At 40.4% G+C, this 18,579-nt stretch overlaps 1 protein-coding gene across 3 annotated transcripts in view; it reads right to left on the bottom strand.

Annotated features, from left to right (window-relative positions):
- Positions 1-14,537, bottom strand: part of PAX9 (paired box 9) — an 87,525-nt gene extending 72,988 nt beyond the window's left edge. Inside the window, exons 1-3 of one of the 3 annotated variants that reach the window (XM_029598979.1) lie at positions 14,312-14,537; positions 12,958-13,584; positions 8,527-8,663 (exon numbers count right to left, since the gene is read on the bottom strand). In XM_029598979.1, the coding sequence (XP_029454839.1) occupies positions 8,527-8,663; positions 12,958-13,584; positions 14,312-14,315 (768 nt within the window). In that variant the 5' untranslated portion in view covers positions 14,316-14,537. The remainder of the gene's footprint in view (positions 1-8,526; positions 8,664-12,957; positions 13,585-14,311) is intronic. The other 2 variants (XM_029598977.1, XM_029598976.1) reach the window with 2 other exon arrangements.
- Positions 14,538-18,579: the final 4,042 nt, after the last annotated feature.

The following is an 18,579-nucleotide window of genomic DNA, read 5'->3' as shown; positions in this document are numbered from 1 at the left end:
GTGATTTGATTCAGTCCATCTGAATCATTACCCATGAAAACCTTCTCCATTATGGGTACCTCCCCAACATCCTCTTCAGTAAACACCGAAGCAAAGAAATAATTGAATCTTTCCGTGATGGCCTTATCTTCTCTAAGTGCCCCTTTAACCCCTCGATCATCTAACGGTCCAACTGACTCCCTCACAGGCTTTCTGCTTCGGATATATTTTTTAAAGTTTTTACTGTGAGTTTTTGCCTCTACGGCCAACTTCTTTTCAAATTCTCTCTTAGCCTGTCTTATTAATGTCTTACATTTAACCTGCCAACGTTTATGCTTTATCCTATTTTCTTCTGTTGGATCCTTCTTCCAATTTTTGAATGAAGATCTTTTGGCTAAAATAGCTTCTTTCACCTCCCTTTTAACCATGCCGGTAATCGTTTTGCCTTCATTCCACCTTTCTTAGGGGTGGATTTTAAAAGGAGCGCGAATAGCCTACTTTTGTTTGCACTCCAGGCGCAAACAAAAGTACGCTGGATTTTAGTAGATACGCGCGGAGCCGCGCATATCTGCTAAAAACCTGGATCGGCACGCGCAAGGCTATGGATTTTGTATAGCCGGCGTGCGCCGAGCCGCGCAGCCTACCCCCGTTCCCTCCAGGGCCGCTCCGAAATCGGAGCGGCCTCGGAGGGAACTTTCCTTTGCCCTCCCCTCACCTTCCCCTCCCTTCCCCTACCTAACCCACCCGCCCGGCCCTGTCTAAACCCCCCCCCCCTTACCTTTGTCGGGGGATTTACGCCTCCCGGAGGGAGGCGTAAATCCCCGCGCGTCAGCGGGCCTCCTGCGCGCCGGGACGCAACCTGGGGGCGGGTCCGGGGGGCACGGCCACGCCCCCAGGCCACCCCGGGCAGTAGCCATGCCCCCGGGCCCGCCCCCGGAACGCTCCCGACACGCCCCGAAAACGCCGCGCGGTTCGGGCCCGCCCTCGACACGCCCCCTCCGAATACCTCGGGACTTACGCGAGTCCCGGGGCTCTGCGCGCGCCAGTAGGCCTATGTAAAATAGGCTTACCGGCGCGCAGGGCCCTGCCCAAAACCGGGCGTATTTACGCGCGCAGGGCTCTGAAAATCCGCCCCTTAGTGTGTGGAATACATCTAGACTGTGCTTCTAGAGTGGTATTTTTTAACAATGACCACGCCTCTTGGTCCCAGAAGAGGAGGAGTCGGAGCGTCACCGGGGCCGACTCCGCGAAGACGCCGTGGACGACAAAAAGGTAAGGTCCTTTTCGCATCCTATTTTGTGCCCAATAGCTACACCTTCTATGGTGGCGCTATTGGGTGCGAAACCAGCAGCGATCGCACCGCGGCGGTGCGATCGCTGCCGACTAGCGCAGGACCGCCCCCCGTTTCGGCCCCCCGCCCCTCATTACCTAAAGTAGTGCAGGCCTGCGATACTTTAGAAAATGAGGCCCTATGAGAATAACTTTAAAAGGTGTATACACACACACCTATATACACGTGTATTTGGACGTGCATAAATTTATAATAGTATTTTATAAAATACATAAATGATGTCTGCACATTTGATAAAATATGTGTATATTTACATGGAAACATATGCTTTTAAGTAGGCTAGCACACATATTTCTGTAATCTATTAAAACTATGTGTTTCAATAAAGTGAGTGTGTAAACTTTATTGCATTTTTTAAAATATACATGCATATATTTTGCACACAAAAATAACATAGATCTTACTTGCATATGTCAGGTTTTACACATGTAAATCAGTATATTTTAAAGGACATGTGTGTGAGTCAAAGTACCAGTTTAACCAATTAACCCACCAATTCGCCCAGTCCTCCTGCAGCTCATCGAGACCCTCCTGATTCTTAAGTCTGAACTCCCTCCAGGTCACCCATACCTCTCACCCAGCCATTATTAGTAAATATGTTTATTATAACTTACACCTAATAATTAGCAGGTGGAAACTTACACTAATGAATGCGCAAATGTATGGGTGTAGGTGTCTTTTAAAATAGCAATTTACGTACATAAGTGTAGGCCCTGTCCTAGAATGTCCCATTCCCATCCCCTTTACACATGCATCTATTTGCATGAGAAACTGGATATATGCGGGTATACTGAATGTTTTTAAAATACTGATTGCGCATGTAGAAGATACACGCATATGTGCTTAATTTTATGCACGTAACATTTTGAAAATGTGCCTTTGTGATAGAACAATAAACAGGAAAGTTAGCATCTAGCACTATGCCAACTTGTCTGTTTATTATTCTATCAAGAAGGCAAATTTTCCATCAAGAAGGCAAATTTTTAAAACATCATGCGCATAAAATTAAGCACATATTACAAGGGACCCATTCACTACAAAAATACATTGGAAAATAGGGGCCATAATATTGCTTTACAAGGAGCTCATTCACTACAATAACTTTGTGGCTCTGTAATTGCTCATTTCTGCAGCTTTCTCCTTTTATCAAACTATATCCAAGAGTTCATGATGCAGACTGCTTGCACATTTCATGTCCTAGATTATAACTGCTAACACCAAAAGAAGAAACCTCATTAAACAACATTGCCCAAACATTGCTGGTTAAATATGTACCCTCTGGATGATGTTTCTCTATATTTAAGGGGAGCAAAATTTTTCAAATGTCTCTTGGCATTCAAAATGGTAAATAGAGCACATTATTTGTGATAAGGAACTATTTAGCTAATAAGCTGATGCAATACAAAATCATGCAAAGCAGCTCATCAACTATTAAAACATAGCAAATCTGAGCAAGAAATTTGCTTTGTGGGATGGATGTTATAAAATAAATTAATAAATAAGAATAATCACCTCAATAAAGTGTAATTTTTTGCAAACTTTCCAGTAGCAAAGCTCTGTGTGCTATTTTTCTACTTGAATAATTTTCATGCCTCCCGGTAAAAAAAATATTGTTTGCAATTTTGCAATTTTTCTGCAAAGCTTTGCTCCTCTTAGTACATGGGCTTAGTGCATGCAACCTACAGAAAAAAAAAGCACAGATGTCAATAGAAGGCCAGATTTAAAGAGTGAACAGTTTTGGTGCAAAAAAATTGGAAGAATAAAACGCCACAGAAAAAAAAGGGCAAGCCAACAGCACCCTGCTGCTTTGACTAAAAGGGCAAAACACAGGATTCGGGGGGGGGGGGGAAATGTCCCCCAAGTGCTTTTAGCTTGCACTATTGCTTCTGTAGCAATTTTGCATTAAAAAGGTTGCAAGCAGTTGAAACCTGGGGCAAAATATGGGTCATTTAAAAAAAAATATGAACAGAGAATAAAATAGGTTAATTTAGGCCCAAAGTGCGAATGGCAGCCATTCCAAGCAGCCCCTCTTTTTGTCAATCCTTCTTATCCGGCTCTTACGTTTGACCCTAGGCCTTTCGCAGAGAAATGGGAAGCAGAAATCATGGCCACCTGTGCAAACTACTGAACGCTGATGATTCAGAAGGTTTTAAGCTGGAGTTAAAGAATAATAATTATTTTGGAAGCTGACATTTTGTGTGACCTTTGAGTTTTGACTTTTTTTGTGAGCCAAAGGTCAAATGATGGCGAGTGGCAAATCTGGAATGTTAATTCAAGGATATCAGCATAAAATAAAGGGCTTTGGTGTGCCAGAGTGGCAAAAAAAAAAAAAAAAAGAAAGCAGAGGCTGCTAGTATTTTCCATTTCATATACAGCCTCGTGCAATAAAGCTAAAAAGCCAGTCTACATAACATTGTTTTATGAGAAAATAAACCAAGTAGACAAATCATGGTAAAACGTCTCCTCTTTCAAAAAACCTATCGCAGCTGACCTTGAATTACATAGGTACATTTATTTGTACTATGCTAATTATTTTAAAATACAAAAACAATGTCCTTGCACTTTTATGAATGAAATCCGGTGGCTAGGAACTGTGATACTTCCTTGGGTTGCCCAGTAGGAACTTAGAATGATTTTTCGCTGTTGCAATGCGTCTAGCAAAACTCATTTCCCAATAACTCTAGGCAGAGAGTGTGTGTGTATTATATTTACGGCTCCTTGTTTTGAAGTGAGAGCTTTTTAAACGTATTCAAATTTCCGTGGAAGCAACACCGCACCCCCATTAATCACCGAAAGCTTCCCTAAAGTATTCCCACAAACAATGAGACTGTTTGCAAAGCAGCTCTGGTCGGAGGAGTGCCCGCAAACAGGGTCCCCAGCTCACCTACTGCCACCGCTTCCTTCAAAGACAAAGAAACAGGCAGCGCTCATTTGCAAAAAAAATAAAATAAATAAATCGGTTAGCAGGAAGATTAGTGCCACTCTGCTAATTTGTTCTGGAAACTTGCTCGGCAGTATCAGAAAGGCAAAACTGAAACGGCCAACTTTATAAACAGAGAGACTGTAATGACAGACTGTCTCCTGGGAATGCGTCAAGTTCTGAACGACATCCTTGTCCGGACAAAACTTGTCCGGGGGAAAAAAAAATAAATTCCAGCAGCTGCAAAAATGCAGATTCAAGTGGGCTTCGGCGGTAGAGGCGTTGAAGCTGTGAAAGAAGGGCCATCCTCTCATGATTAGTCATTGCCAACCGCATCTCACATACATCTGTGAAAAAAAAAAAAAAGTCACCAAGCAACTGCTACTGCCACCCAGGAATAGGAAAGGAGGTGGGGTAGCACTGCCGGCCACCGCTTTCTTCGGATCGGACTGCTCTTTGCCCACACACTGTTAACCCTAGGTTATTTTTTGATTCATCCTGCAGGTCAGCTCCACAGCGCCGTTTGGAAATATACCCGGCCAAAAAAAAGAATCTGCTCCAGCTAAAGCGCGGAACTTCTGCAAATTCTCTTTCCGAATCTTTCAGCTCTGTCCGCTCGGCAGTAAAGGTCTCGCTTTTCAGCAAATGAACAATATTTGCTGACAACTTATAAACAGAAGAGAAGACGGGACACGTTCAAGGAAAGGAAACTATAGCATCTACAGGGGGAACCATGTGAAATATTTGAGTTCGAAACATGTCGCATCCCAATACAAAATTACTGGCAAAGTACAGTGTACTGTAGGGCATTTCTGCATTATTTGGTGAACTCAATGTGCATGTGATGGGGGAAATGCAAAAGTAAAAGCACAAAGATGAGGACGTTTTGTGAGCAGACAGAACTTCCATTAAAAATGATTTAAACATTAGAAGACTCCTGAAAATAACTTAAATAATATGTAGATCTACACTGTGTGACGACGCAGTTTAAAAAATGAATTTGTCCGATGCTTTAAAAATGCTTGTAAATGTTAAAAAAAACCCCAACTAAATAACACCGAATATTATGTTTTAAACTAGTAGAACATGATAGGTGGATGTGCCCCCGATCACTTAATACTTTTTTTTTTTTTGTTAATTTCAATCTCCTACAATACGCTCGGAGGTGGAGGAAGGTGCGGGAGGGTTTTCCCGCAGAAATCCAAAATATTCTGCGATAATAATTATTATAAAACCATGGGCTAATTTTAAATGTCCCGGGTACCGCTATCGGACGTTGTGAAGGTTATCTAAAATTGTCTTCAAAGTTGTTTCGAGTATGCATGTGTAAAGCTGATTTAATTGACTGCTGTTACTATTTATGCATAATAGAGGAATAAACGTTTGTAAAAGTAAAACAAAAAAACCCTTAAAACGTGTAAGTCAACAGGTGTGAATCACATGCTCCAATTTTTAAAAGTCCCAATGCATTCTACAACTTGTTTGTTGGCCCGTCTGTCTGTTCTGCAGTGAGAAAAGCTGGGATCTTTCCTTGCGGTTCAACGGGATTTATGTATTTCCCCACAGATGTGAAAATGCGCTCAGTGGGAACAAGCAAGTAACTACAATCTTCGGCGAGCGCTGCCTTTTGCTTCTGGTGGACTGAACTCGCTTGTGTCGCAGGGGATAAAGAGGATCTTAGCTAAGGTGGGTTTAGCTTGCGCTTTGAATACGGAGAGTTGCAAACGTCGCAAAAATTGACAATGAAGACGCCCAGTGGGCATCTCCCGAGAAGAAAGGGCAAGCAACTGGTATCATCAACCATAGGCAACTACAACTGGTAGTGAGGGGAGACAGGAACATGGGTGATGGCTATAGCCATCGAGTGGAAAGGGGAGTTCTGTTCTGAAAGAGTCTGTTAGCTGTGCTCACCTTACAAACGGGTTGCAATAAAGCTACAAATCTGATGGTCTGAACTGATCTGAAGTGCACAGCAGAGCTGAAAGGCGAAGCAGAAAATGAGACCCTTCCCAAGTTAAATTCGGAACGGAACAGCTGGCCAGTGCACCAGCTACCCTGCCTAATAATTATAACCAATAAATACATCAAATATTGTTTACAGGCTGAGGTGCAGTTTATTTGTGGACTCTTTTATAGTGTTTCTTAAAACAGTTTCTCGACTCTTTTTTTGTTTCAGTTTAAATGTAAACTTTGAGCCATGAGCTGAGGACGGTTCCTTCTTGGTCATTTGTCTAAGAGTGAGAAGCTGCACAACGTGGAAAGGTCGGGAAAGTGCCACCTGTCCATTGGAGAGAGGAAATCGGGAGAATTGAATCTCCTCCTCCGATTAAAAAAAATAAGCACTTTCTGTTAAATCCCCTTGAGGGCAAGAAGATTTAACTTTAAACCATCTGGGTGAGTTTCTGCCCCACAAAAGAAGAACTAGGTTACAGAGTGTTCGCTCGCAATCTAAGGTGCAGATTCTCTGCTCAACTGAGCTGAATCATTTTTGCTTTTAGAAAAATGAAATGGCTAAAATTATAATTGTATTTTTCTTCAGAGGCGGAAAGCAGTTTCGTTGATCTTCAAGATCACTTGAAGGGTGATATTATTCAGGCAGAAGCAAGAGAATGCACTGCAGTGAATTAATGTTACTAAGGGAGTATTGGTTTTATTAAAAAAAAATTACAATGTATCTCCTTTACTTGAATAAAACCCTACGAGTGCATTTGAAGACCCAGAAGGAAAAAGTAATAAAGAAGCAACACAAAGATATCACCTGTATATCTTTTCTTTTTCACATCGTTAAAATTTCAGATGAAAACGTGGCTCCGCATTTTCAAAATAAGGTTAATAAAAATTAAAAAGTGAGTTAGGAAAAAAAATAGTAAGCAAAAGCACATTCTGGTCATATACTTGGTAAATACCGATCTGGGATTCCCTTCCAAGACTTCCTGGGAGTTGAGATGGAAAATTGTACCTGGAGAAAATACTTAGCTGGAGTTCCACAGAGTATGTGCCTGCCTTGGGATCTCTGCAGTTGTTTGAAGAAAGTTGAATTCTGCGAGCCGATGTCTCCTTTGAGGCACACGGTTGCTCACTAATAAACAATGTTGGGTAAATGAGCGATGACTAAAGCGACCAGTGGTCCTAAAACTCGGTGCAATCAGAGAAAAGAGAAGTGCTGGAACTGACATTATACACATGTTCCAACGTTGCTAGACTAACTATATAACCATGGGAGAGTTCAATCCAGTCCTGGTTTTCTGAGTCCTATCTGAAATGCATTCTGGTCTTTGTCCTGCAAGAACCAACAAATCATTGGGGAAGAAGTTAGAAAACCGGGTCTAGTCTAAAATCTCACCACTGCTTAAACGTGGGTGACAAACCCATGCATTTTTGTAATTGTATATAATCATTTGTATTATATATTATATATTACAAATTGGATGTCTTAAGTCTTTTCTTTAGCATTGCCATGATTGTATTGTATAGATTGTATTGATAGGGTAAATAAGGGTATATGACAGGTAAGGTCAGAAAAAAAAGAGACCTTTATCCTGTGTGAAACTCCTCTGCTCAGTTTACTAGTTAGAAACGTCACTTTTATCATTCACATAATGCATAATAGTAAAAAGCATGTGAACATGGAACAATTGTTTCTGACACTGATATTTCTAGATAATGCCTTCCAATAAGAATTATCCGGAACTCTGCTTTTCTTTGCGGCTTTTTTTTTTTTTCATTGGCGCTTCGCTTTCTGCCCTTGGCAAAAATTCGAGCGAAATTAAATGAAATAAACATAACAGTTTTCCAATCTGGCATCAGCACAATGCAGGTTTCCACATTCTCGCTTCTCAGGGTCAAATCAAGAGGCACAAAATATCTGGAACTAGTGAAGAATCTTTTTTTAACTTCAAAACTCTCAAAACTTTAGTTTTGGTGAAATAGCAAAGGAACAGATTCCTGTCGGTGGCATCTTTATAGCAGAGGTCTGTCAGAATAAGGCTGCAGTTTACCAGCCTACGAAAACACATTGTCAAGAAGGATAAAGCTGTGTGACTAGCAACAGATAGTTCCTCAGCACATGTCTAGAGCAAAAAGGGTGGTGAAATGTCATTATTTAATCTAAACAATATATTACAGCCTAGGTACAATGCAGATGTGCATGTAAATTTATTTTAGTGCACCGATTTTTCCATAAGACCAAACGGTAGAAACGTTTTGCCTGTGTCAGCCTGACCTTCTGAAATCCAACAGCATGCCTGGCTTAGTGAGTTTAGGATGGTTTCCTTACCTGACTGTACTTGGCTTCTTGATCCAACGAGCTCTTATCAAGTCCGTTAACTACATGCTGTGCTGAAGGCTGGAAATTACTCCTGCTCAGGGTCCATTCTTCCACTTTAGGGCTGTGATAGAGGGAACCGTCATTGGCTGGGGAAAAAAAATAAACGAATAAAACCGTAAAAAAAAAAAAAAAAAAAATAACAGGGAAAACAAACAAGCTCTGCACCAGTATCCCACCAATTTAGTAGTCTATTACCTTAAATCAAAACACGAACCCCCTTACCATACACACATTTCCACCTCGCCTGCAAGAGGATTCCATTTAATAAACGATTGTCTCAGTGATGACAGAAACCCCCACAACAATTAAAGGGAAGCTCTTAAAGCAGAGTCAGATCAGGGGACCTTGCTCAAAACTTGGGTCCTCTTTCCTCTTGCTTCGTGACATGCACGAACCGACATTTCAGTGCCTCCTGGTAACCGGTAAAAGTGGCAAGGGCAAAGAAATGTGTTCATTGCCAGATGAAAAATCAAAGCGACGAGGGCGCCATTACTGGAACCCGAACAGAGTACACGTATTCTGCATCACTCACAGCTCAGACAGCCAACTCTTCCAGCTGCCTTCCGGTTATGTTTTTTAAATATGTAAATAATTAGTAAGCCAACTACAACAAAGAAACTGCTTTTAAAAAAATCTGCTAATGCAAGTTTGAACTTTTAATTGTACTTTAAAGAAAGAGATCTTTCCCCTCTCTATATAGACAGATAGAACACAAGCAGTATATTCCCATAAAAAAAAAAAGTGCCAAAAATGGCACTTCGGTAAATCAAATTACATTGAATTGAGGATATATTCAGATTAATTATTATATACATAAACACCTGCACGGCAATACCACTGGCTTTCCTTTTCTCAGTGATGGCATTATTCATGAATGTGAGGATGCAAAAAGGAATGACGAATATTTCATAGTTTTTCCCAAGTTTTACATAATTCTGTGGCATAAAACGATTTTTTTTTTTTACTTAAATCACCAACTTCAATTGTCAATGTGTCAGTTAGAAAGGCAAAACGTTTAATAAAGAATGTACACTTGACCCACAGTGCTTACAGGATGTGCGTTTAGAAACCCCCCAACCTTTAGCCTTTTGTGCCTAAAGCAAAAGAAAAATTGAGAAACCTTGTCAGTGAAATCAGACTTCGAAGTGAATTGCTATTAAGAATTTGCTTGGTAAGAAATTCACAGGATTAGCCTTTCATTAATTTCTCATGTTTGCTCTACAGAAGCTCCAAAGACAACATTGGGTTTGTTTCTCACATATGCTGGGTCATTTTTACCAAAAGCGTTCTCTTGCAAGGAAAAATATTGGACCAGAGGTTACTTGAAACGTTTTTCTTTCATAAATGGGGAAGGCAAGCGGGCAAAATCTTTAGACAAACAACATGCTTGGGTTTATTGTGCTTTTGAGTTTTTCACCTCATTGGAGAAAAATGCAATTATTCGCCATCAACGGCAATGAACTTAGGGTAGCGTTTGTTATTTATGCAGGTAAAATCTCCTAACCTTAGGATAAAATGTCCTGCAGTAACGAAAAAGCGCCTTTATTATTATTATTATTATTTGAATGAAGGAGATCATGGCTTGAAAATTTGCGCTTTTTGAGCAAATTGACATTTAGCTCAAGATTACACCTATTGCATTCTTATTCCAACTGAAGGCAGCTCAGAGGGAAATTTGGTTTTAAAACTTACCTCTAAATGTTCCTTTCTCTTCTCTCTCTCTCTTTTCTCTCCCTCCTTTTTCTACTACTCTCGCACTTTCCCATGGCTAAGGGCTTCCTTTAAATGTCACTAAGGTCAGGTTATCCTATAAATCAAGGTCAAACAATACCCGCCTCGCAGCATCCAGAGTTAAATAAAGGTAGCACAAGTTGTGGGGTTTGCCAGTTCTGAAGGTTTAGAAGGCCTTACAAGAACCAAAAAAAAATGTAAGAGAAGGGGAGGAAAAGCAAGGCCGGCAGGCAGTACTCTGTGCTGTGGCCTTGCTTGCCAATGTGCTGTTAATAAAAGAGGAAATCATTACATGCACTCCCAATTTGTAATTGAATTTTCCATGTTATGTTTCTTTTAATTTAACATCTGTTGTAGAAGGAAAAGATTTGCTATTTTACTGACCTGTTCTTAAAGGTTTGGGCCTTACGCATTTCTTATTAAGGTATGTTTTCTATACATTTTGTAAATGCTGAACTTCCAAATTGTAAGTGATCTGCTATCGAAAACGAGAGGAATTTGTGCTATTATGATCGACTTTTTAATGTAAGCTTATGCGTATGTTGTATAATACAATAAACCGTGGAGCAAAAAAAAAAATGATTAAAGCAGGACGAAGTGTGAATGCAATTCTTGTTTGGTTTAGGCGACTTCTAGTTTAGGCTTAACTAAAACAGATTCTTTTCTTAACATTTGGTTTTGATGACTGACCGAAAATGAAGCAATGAAATAGTTGGGGGGTTTTTTCTGATTCTGCAGCGGGGTGGGGTGGGGGAGGAATGGAAAGTTTAAGGAAAACAAGTCTCTGGAAAGGGAGAAATATTGTTACATGTCACTGGTCATTTTGTGACACCGCTTTTCAGGAAAGAAAAATTTGCAGTTTAAAGCGTGAAACCTCTTAGGTGACATTTGAACTTCCTGTGGAGGCAAGTCTGGTACTGATTGGAAACAGTAAAAAAGTAAAAGACATTCCTTTAAAAAAAATGTTTCCGATTTTAATAGAAGTGAAATCCAGTTTTTTACTTAGTAGGGAGCCGAGTTTCCTTCTCCATCAAATTAATTAGAAACGACCTTCTTAAAAATAAACTTTACATTTCAAAAGCATTATGGAGGGGAGTAGGGATGTGAGGAGGTTCTTAGAACTGTATGATTTGTCATTCTAATCCGCTTTGCAGCGCATAGCGATTAGGCAGAATATAAAGTCTAAATAAATGACATTTAACAGATTTCAGATTGTTTTCCCGTGTTAGTTAGGGCCAGTAGAACATGAGTCATTTTGTTGTTGGTGTTGTTGTAGACTGAGGGAAAAGGGAGAGCTAAGGGACAGCGCAGAACTGCAGTGATCCCGGTGTACCGAAAAGCAGCTGCAGTTTGTGAAAAGTTGAATAGTTAAGTCTTATTCTACAAAGAAAAGGAAATGTGTTTTACCATCAGGTTTGTTAAATACTTGACCCGGTGAGTCAACATTACTGTTTCCCTACTAACCCCAAAATAATTTGCTGACTGTAACTTTTTCCTTTTCAGATGGCTAACAAATATAATAAATATTCTGGAGGATAAAAGGTGCCTTCTCTATAGCGAAGGCGTTACTTGATAGAGCCTGATAGAACCTAACAATAGCTAGATTAAAAAAAAAAAAAAAAAAAAAGGTTTAAAAATAGCTCCCAACTTCTAAAGTAGGTCTAGGAGCACACCTGTAGATTACTGTTAGGTAATATTCTTTTTCAAACTATTCACTTGCATAACAAAATCGCTGTGGGTTTCCAGATACCTTGAACATTATCAATCTTCGAAATGAGTATCTGTTTAAGGTTAGTATCCATATAGGTTTGGCAATTGATGGCGATGTACAGATTGCTTAAAATGCAATAATATTTTATTTACTGAAATTTTAATTGTACACTGAGATATTGGGCTATATTACTAATTATATGAAATATTTTTTTTCAATTGAATAAAAGCAAACTATTGTAATAGGTTGTGTAGTTACTAAAATTAGCATATTTTATATACAGCATGTGTGTGTGTGTGTGTGTGAAAACTGGTTAGTACTGTGTGTCCCATGTAATTTCTCTCAATTTTTTTGAAAAGATGAAATGGAAAATTCTCTATACATAGGAATAAACTAATGCTTCCCTATTATCAGTATCAACACATCCACCTATAGTACAGAATACAGCTCACAATATCTTAAAGAGTACAATTAAAATTTCAGTAAATAAAATAGTACTAACCAGTTTTTCACAATGTGTTCAGTACTAGCCAATTAATAAGAAAATGCATTAATGTCCATCGCATGATGTTATGTACTAAACACACTGATCCAGGAGAATAAAGTTAAGTGTATTTTTTATTAGGTACTTGCAAAAAGAGTGGAGAAACAGAATGTTTATTTCAAATTTTTTTCTATCAGGCCTTCAAAGTTATGTTGCTAGAGGTGGAGGAGTAGCCTAGTGGTTAGAGCAGTGGGCTAGGCACCAAAGAAGCTAAGCTTCAAATCCCACTTCTGCTCTTAGTAACCTTGGGCAAGTCACATCACTCACTCTCCATTGCCTCAGTACAAACTGTGAGCTCTCTGAGGACAGCGTAATTCCTGAATATAATCTCCTTTGGTGATTGAAAGGTGAACTATAAATCAAAAGGAAACAAACAGTCCTGCAGTTATCTTACCTTGGTCTATTATGGATCTAATCCCCAAGATATCCGTAACTGAATGAGAGGAAGGCCAGGTCCTGGGCATCGCCATGGTGCTAGGGATAGCCGGCATTCCGGGGGGCGTTGGCACTTTTGCTCCTGCAGCAATGGGGCTGGGATAGGAGTAAAGATGGTTATAAGGCAGAGCTGGCTGGGGAGGAGGATGATGATGCTGTTTGTGAGCTTCATAGTGACTTTGCTGAGACAGGTTTCCAATTTTGTTGCGAAGGATTCGACTGATGGAGCTTACTGAAGGTACATTGTATTTGTCACAAACTCCATCTGCTAATAATCGATCCCGAATCTCCCAGGCAAAAATGCCCGGGTCTCTCTGCTTGTAGGTCCGGATGTGTTTAACCACAGTAGGAGTGGTGACTCTGGGTTTGCTGCCTCCTATGGCCCCTGGTAGGATGGAGCCGGTCTCATTGTAGCGAGCCAGGATCTTGCTGACACAGCCATGGGAGACCCTCAGTTGTCTGCTAATGTCACAAGGTCTGATGCCCAACTGGGCCAGTTCTACAATCCTCAGCCTGATGGCGTTGGGTAGGGGTCGCCCATTGACAAAAACGCCTCCAAGTTGGTTCACTTCCCCAAAAGCAGGCTCTGAAAATCAGAAGGAAAAATGATATTGGGATATGGGGGCTCTTTATCGTTAGGCATTCATCTTTGCAACTAAATTACTATGCATGAGTATGTAAAGGAGGTGAGTTAATAAATAAAAGAAGATAATAATAATGTGAAAACTCTCTATAACAACAGAAAACGTTTCTTTGAACAAGCATTTGAAATTCAGAGAGTAAAAAGGCAGTATTGAGTGGCAGATCGAACTAGCAGGCATGTAAATATTATGCAAATAAAAATGGGAGGGGAATTAGCCCACCCTCCCCCAAAAAGGAAGAATTACAGGTTTTCTTCTGCCCAGTTTCTGTGACAAAAGAAGGTGAGCATATAATGTCTGACGTCGGAGCACCTTCCAGACTATTGCTTTCAGTTCCTTGTTCTCTAAGGGAAACGTCAGCGCTATGAGCAGATCTGCCAAGTATTAATTGTTCATTTGTAGCGTTAGTGACAAATTGTGCTGTTTTGCCACAGGCTAAATTAACCGAGTATGCGATCGTTGCCCTGTAATTCAGCAAGGAGCTTATTAACAACAAGGAACTAGGAACTGCGCTGCTCTCTGCCGCTGACCCTTAACGCGCTCCCACACCGCTGGCGGGCACAGGAAAGAAGTGAAAGCTCCCGAACGGGACTGCAGATGTTTTCAGGGCGCACGCTCCTCCTGCCCTCTGACAGCCCGGAAAACCTTGGCAGCTGCCGCGACTGAACTTACCCATGACTTCCTCTCCACCAGAGGTGCCAGCGGGAAACCTTCAGGGAGGCTCCTTTCCCCAAATCTCTGGCAGCCGAGGCTGGGGAAGACCGTGGACCGCTCGGCTTTCCACTTCTGGAAGACAGCAAGACAGCAAGAAAAAGCAGTATAAGGAAGTCTCCTTCGCGATGAAAGAGACTTGAGTTCTGCATTTCAGTCTAATAGCAACGTGGGCTGGGCTGGTCAGGGCGGGGCTAGCCTAGCTATCAATCAGTGGAGCCACGCCCCCGGGGCGGTGAGATGGGGAAAGGACGATTGCTATTGGTCTGCCATCGTGACGGGCGGCAGATCCCTGGCAGTTCCTAGCCCGGAATTCTCTCGCTCCCTCTCGGGCATGCTCGGCACCTGGATCACCAACTCACACAAGAGCGAGAAAAAAACCCAAACATATATATATATATTTAGCATCTGAGCAGTGGTAAGTTAGGCCAGACAGTACTGAAAATGAGATGCCTATTCCAATGTTATGAATTCAATGAGGGGTTGTCATAAATAAATACAATGTCCTGAATTGGAAAGTGCCACATTTTTGTAGATATGAAAATGTTGACTGTTCTGATGTTTAGCAAAAAAAATTGACTAATGACTTTTTCAGTGACCCGTTTGAGTCAAGTTCGCCATCAGACCAGTTTCTGATATTTGATGCTCCTTGTCCGTAATGACTAGTTCCAGATATCTAGTAGAAAAAAAAGTGAAAGTTGCTTCTTGAAAAAAAAACAAAACAACAACCCTGTCTTGGTCTACAGTCTAATGTCTAATCAGTACAGAAGTAGTTTATTCATTTACGATGCAGAAATATTTATAACTTCGCTTTGCTGTCCTGTATTTGCACCTTGTAATTTTTTAATACGGTTGTTAGCGGATGCCTTGAATAACTGCGATTACCACTATTTCTAACAAATCTAAACGCATAAGAAAGTCTATTTTATTATTATTATTATTTTAATTTTAGGGCTACAGAATATCTGCATTAGGACGCAGATTCATGTTCTGATACACAGGGCCTCTTGGCAACTGTAAACTTTGCTCTGCCTATGTTATTTATTATATCCTTATATATACCGTTCAAAAACAAATTACAAAAAAGCTAATCAAAATTTGTTTTTACTATTGTAGTCTCTTGAACCTGAGACTATATTTAAATAGGCTTGAAATACTGTAATGGAAGATTACAAGATTTAAAAATATTGTGATATCTTGGTGTCAGGAAAACTCTATTTTCAGTGAACAAAATCTCTGGTCTAAGAAAGTATTTATTTCCAACTTGTATATATACTGTACACTCAGCACAAAGCTGACTGGTGCCATGTCATAATATGGTTATGAATGATGCATGCAATCTACTGAGAACTCTGAGAAAGTGTTTTGTAAATGTCAATTGCATCGTACTTATATTGCTGTATGAGTAGTTTAGGGATAAGTGAAACCTGAAAAACTCTGAAGTGTTTTTTATACCTATCGTATAAAGATTAAGGTGCTGAAATTGTGCTTCAAAACTCAGCTATTGTTTCCTTCCTACGAATGCATCCTCTGAAAATTAAGAGGGCATTAACTAGAGCCCTTTCCGAGAGAGACAATCTGGAATTTTGCAAGATTAGAACCTGCAACGTCAAACAATCCTTCCGGAGCGGATCTACTCAAATACAAGTTCTTTAAAAAGCAAGGCGAGTCATTTTTCCAGAAACAGAATATATGTCCTTTCTTTCTATGTGCTACAGAATTCCAGATGCTGGGTAAGTCCTGGATAAAGATGGAGTCCTGGCAGGTCTTTGGTCCAACAAAAAAGACGAAATTCTGAGATGCTTAGAAAGGTTCTGTCACGTTCAGGTTCTACAACATCTTTCTGTTGGTCCAATAAAAGATATCACAACCTCCAAGGAGTCCAGTATTATCCTATCCAGCATGCACTTTCTATTTCTCGAAGTCAAATTTGTTTTCATTGAGTTTTTAAAAGGCATTAATGAATAACCAAGACCTGTAAAGTGAGTCTTAAAAATCACAGCGACGAGTACAATTCACAAAAATTGCTACCTGCCTTTTCCCCCCTTCCGACAACTTTAAACTAGTCCTTTTCTTGTATTTTATTATCTGCATATTTTTTGAGTCAAAGGACACCTTGATGAGAACTTAACAGAAATGTGCATTCGGATCATAGTTTTGCAGTTCATAACATTATTGTTATTTGTTGTTGTTTTTTTACGTAAGAACCCTTTTCCCTCTTTTCGTCAGATCTGATCTTCCTGTAGTCTCGCTGCTCATTGCTCTGACTTCTCTGTATTATTATATGTGTGTGGGTGGGAGCTGGACATTGCCTTGCAGCTTGCTTTCACCCACTTCTCCTCTGATCCTCTGGATATTTAGTTTCATACTTTTTTTTTTTTTTTTTTGCCTTTTAGCAATGTGTGTTCCTGATGTGGTCCTGTCGGAAAAGCTCGTTTACCCGGCTCCAGTCTCTAGTGTTTCAAGGATAATGTTTATCAGGACCGAACGTGCTTAGTTTGTTTCCATTCAGCTGCTTGAGTGTGAGCTGAACTAACAGATCACATCCACAGCGAAGCCGGTGGGAGGGGGGCAGCGGGAACTGGAGCCGTAGAAAAACACACGAAATATACAACAGCCAGCAGCCTGCCCTGCTGATAACTGCCTGCCCTGTCTGGCGAAAAGATTAATTTCAGGCACAAAATATTTAAATAATTAAAGTAAAGTGGCCGTCCCCATAGGCTAATGAGAGGCAACAGATGTGACCAAAAGGCTTAAAAAAAAACAATAAAAAAAAAAAACCAAAACCCTACCTACATGACTATTCCCTGGCTTTAACTTACTGGTCTGAAGGAAGACTTCTCCCACAGCGTTTCTGGAGATGTGAGGGGGCTGTATAAGTACTGAACTCTTTGGCAACTTAAGCGGAAGAATTTGTTGAACGGCTTGTGGGATATTCACTAGAGAAAGGGCGAATTTTTGTAAAATCCATTAAAATAAAATTACCCATCGCACATTCCGGTGAATTTTGTAAAACACAAAACATTTTCTATTAGTAAGATACTGAAGCCCCTTTTCCGTGAAACGCATATCTCCTAGGATAAAATATTCACTCTCAGCATATGAGAGAACAGTTTCGGTGTCGGGGGGGGGGGAACACAGTCGACGGTTTTATTTTCAAAAGTGAACAGAATGAATATATGATAAGCCTTGCGCAATTATCTTTACCATTTGAGCACCCATTTGGCTATCTGTGTTATTTTATTAAAACATTTGTGTTTTTAAATGTACAATCGTGCAGCTAAGTACATAAACGGCAGGAACAGTCCAAACCTCTTGAAAACCAAAATAACTAACTAGAAATTCCTTTAGGCGGTGGCGCCTAATAGACTAATCAATTTATTGAGGCATGATCTTTCCAGGACAGAGTCCACTTTGTCAGATGCAAGAAGTTTAGCGGGTAAAATATAAATATAAATATATATATATATACACACATATATTTATAATTCAGATTTACACGACTCTTTGCAGATTCCGAGCTAGGACGAATCTGTGCATATATCAAGGCGAATCTGTGAATATTCCCACAGTAATCTGATAAAAATAAAAATATCCAAATCAGTAAAGTATGGAGGTTTGAATCAAGCCACCAAGTCCCTGGATCTGTTGAAGTTCACGGGCGGCCTGCGTCCTGGTTTGACTCTGTCCGACACCCTTGGCTGGTTTGGAAATGGAAAGGATTTAATCTGCACCGCTTCCCCCATCCCTAGAGATAAATGACTGGCTCAACCAATTGCCCGGAGGAAATCCTGCTATTTACCCAGCTGCGTAGTGTCCACATTTTGGAGTCATTTGTTGGAAGGGGACAGATTCAGCCTAACCGCTGATGATACAAATAATATGAATCATCCAATGAGAGATTGTTGGATGGAATAAAAAAAATAAGGCACGCGTTTCAGTCACTTCTATTTTAATGTGCTGTGAGATCATGGTGTAATAGGTTTACACTACATTACACTGAGGAACATCTGGGAGAAAACGAAGGAGCTCATTTACAACATATTAGCCCAAGCATTAAAGCAATGGCACTGTTGCAAAAGGCATGCCTGCACGTGCGGGATGGTATACAACCCCTTTGGGCAGCTGCTAATGAAGAAAGCCGCTACACAGCCCAGGGCTATTTATTTAACAGAGGTGTAACTCGCGACCCAACAGAACAGCTTTCTGGCGCATCTTGATTTGCATAT

This window comes from Rhinatrema bivittatum, chromosome 4 (genome assembly GCF_901001135.1).
Source record: "Rhinatrema bivittatum chromosome 4, aRhiBiv1.1, whole genome shotgun sequence".
NCBI classification, from domain to species: Eukaryota; Metazoa; Chordata; class Amphibia; order Gymnophiona; family Rhinatrematidae; genus Rhinatrema; species Rhinatrema bivittatum.
The sequence above is the reverse complement of the archived record's forward strand: the minus strand, read 5'-3'. Positions and strand labels throughout refer to the sequence as shown.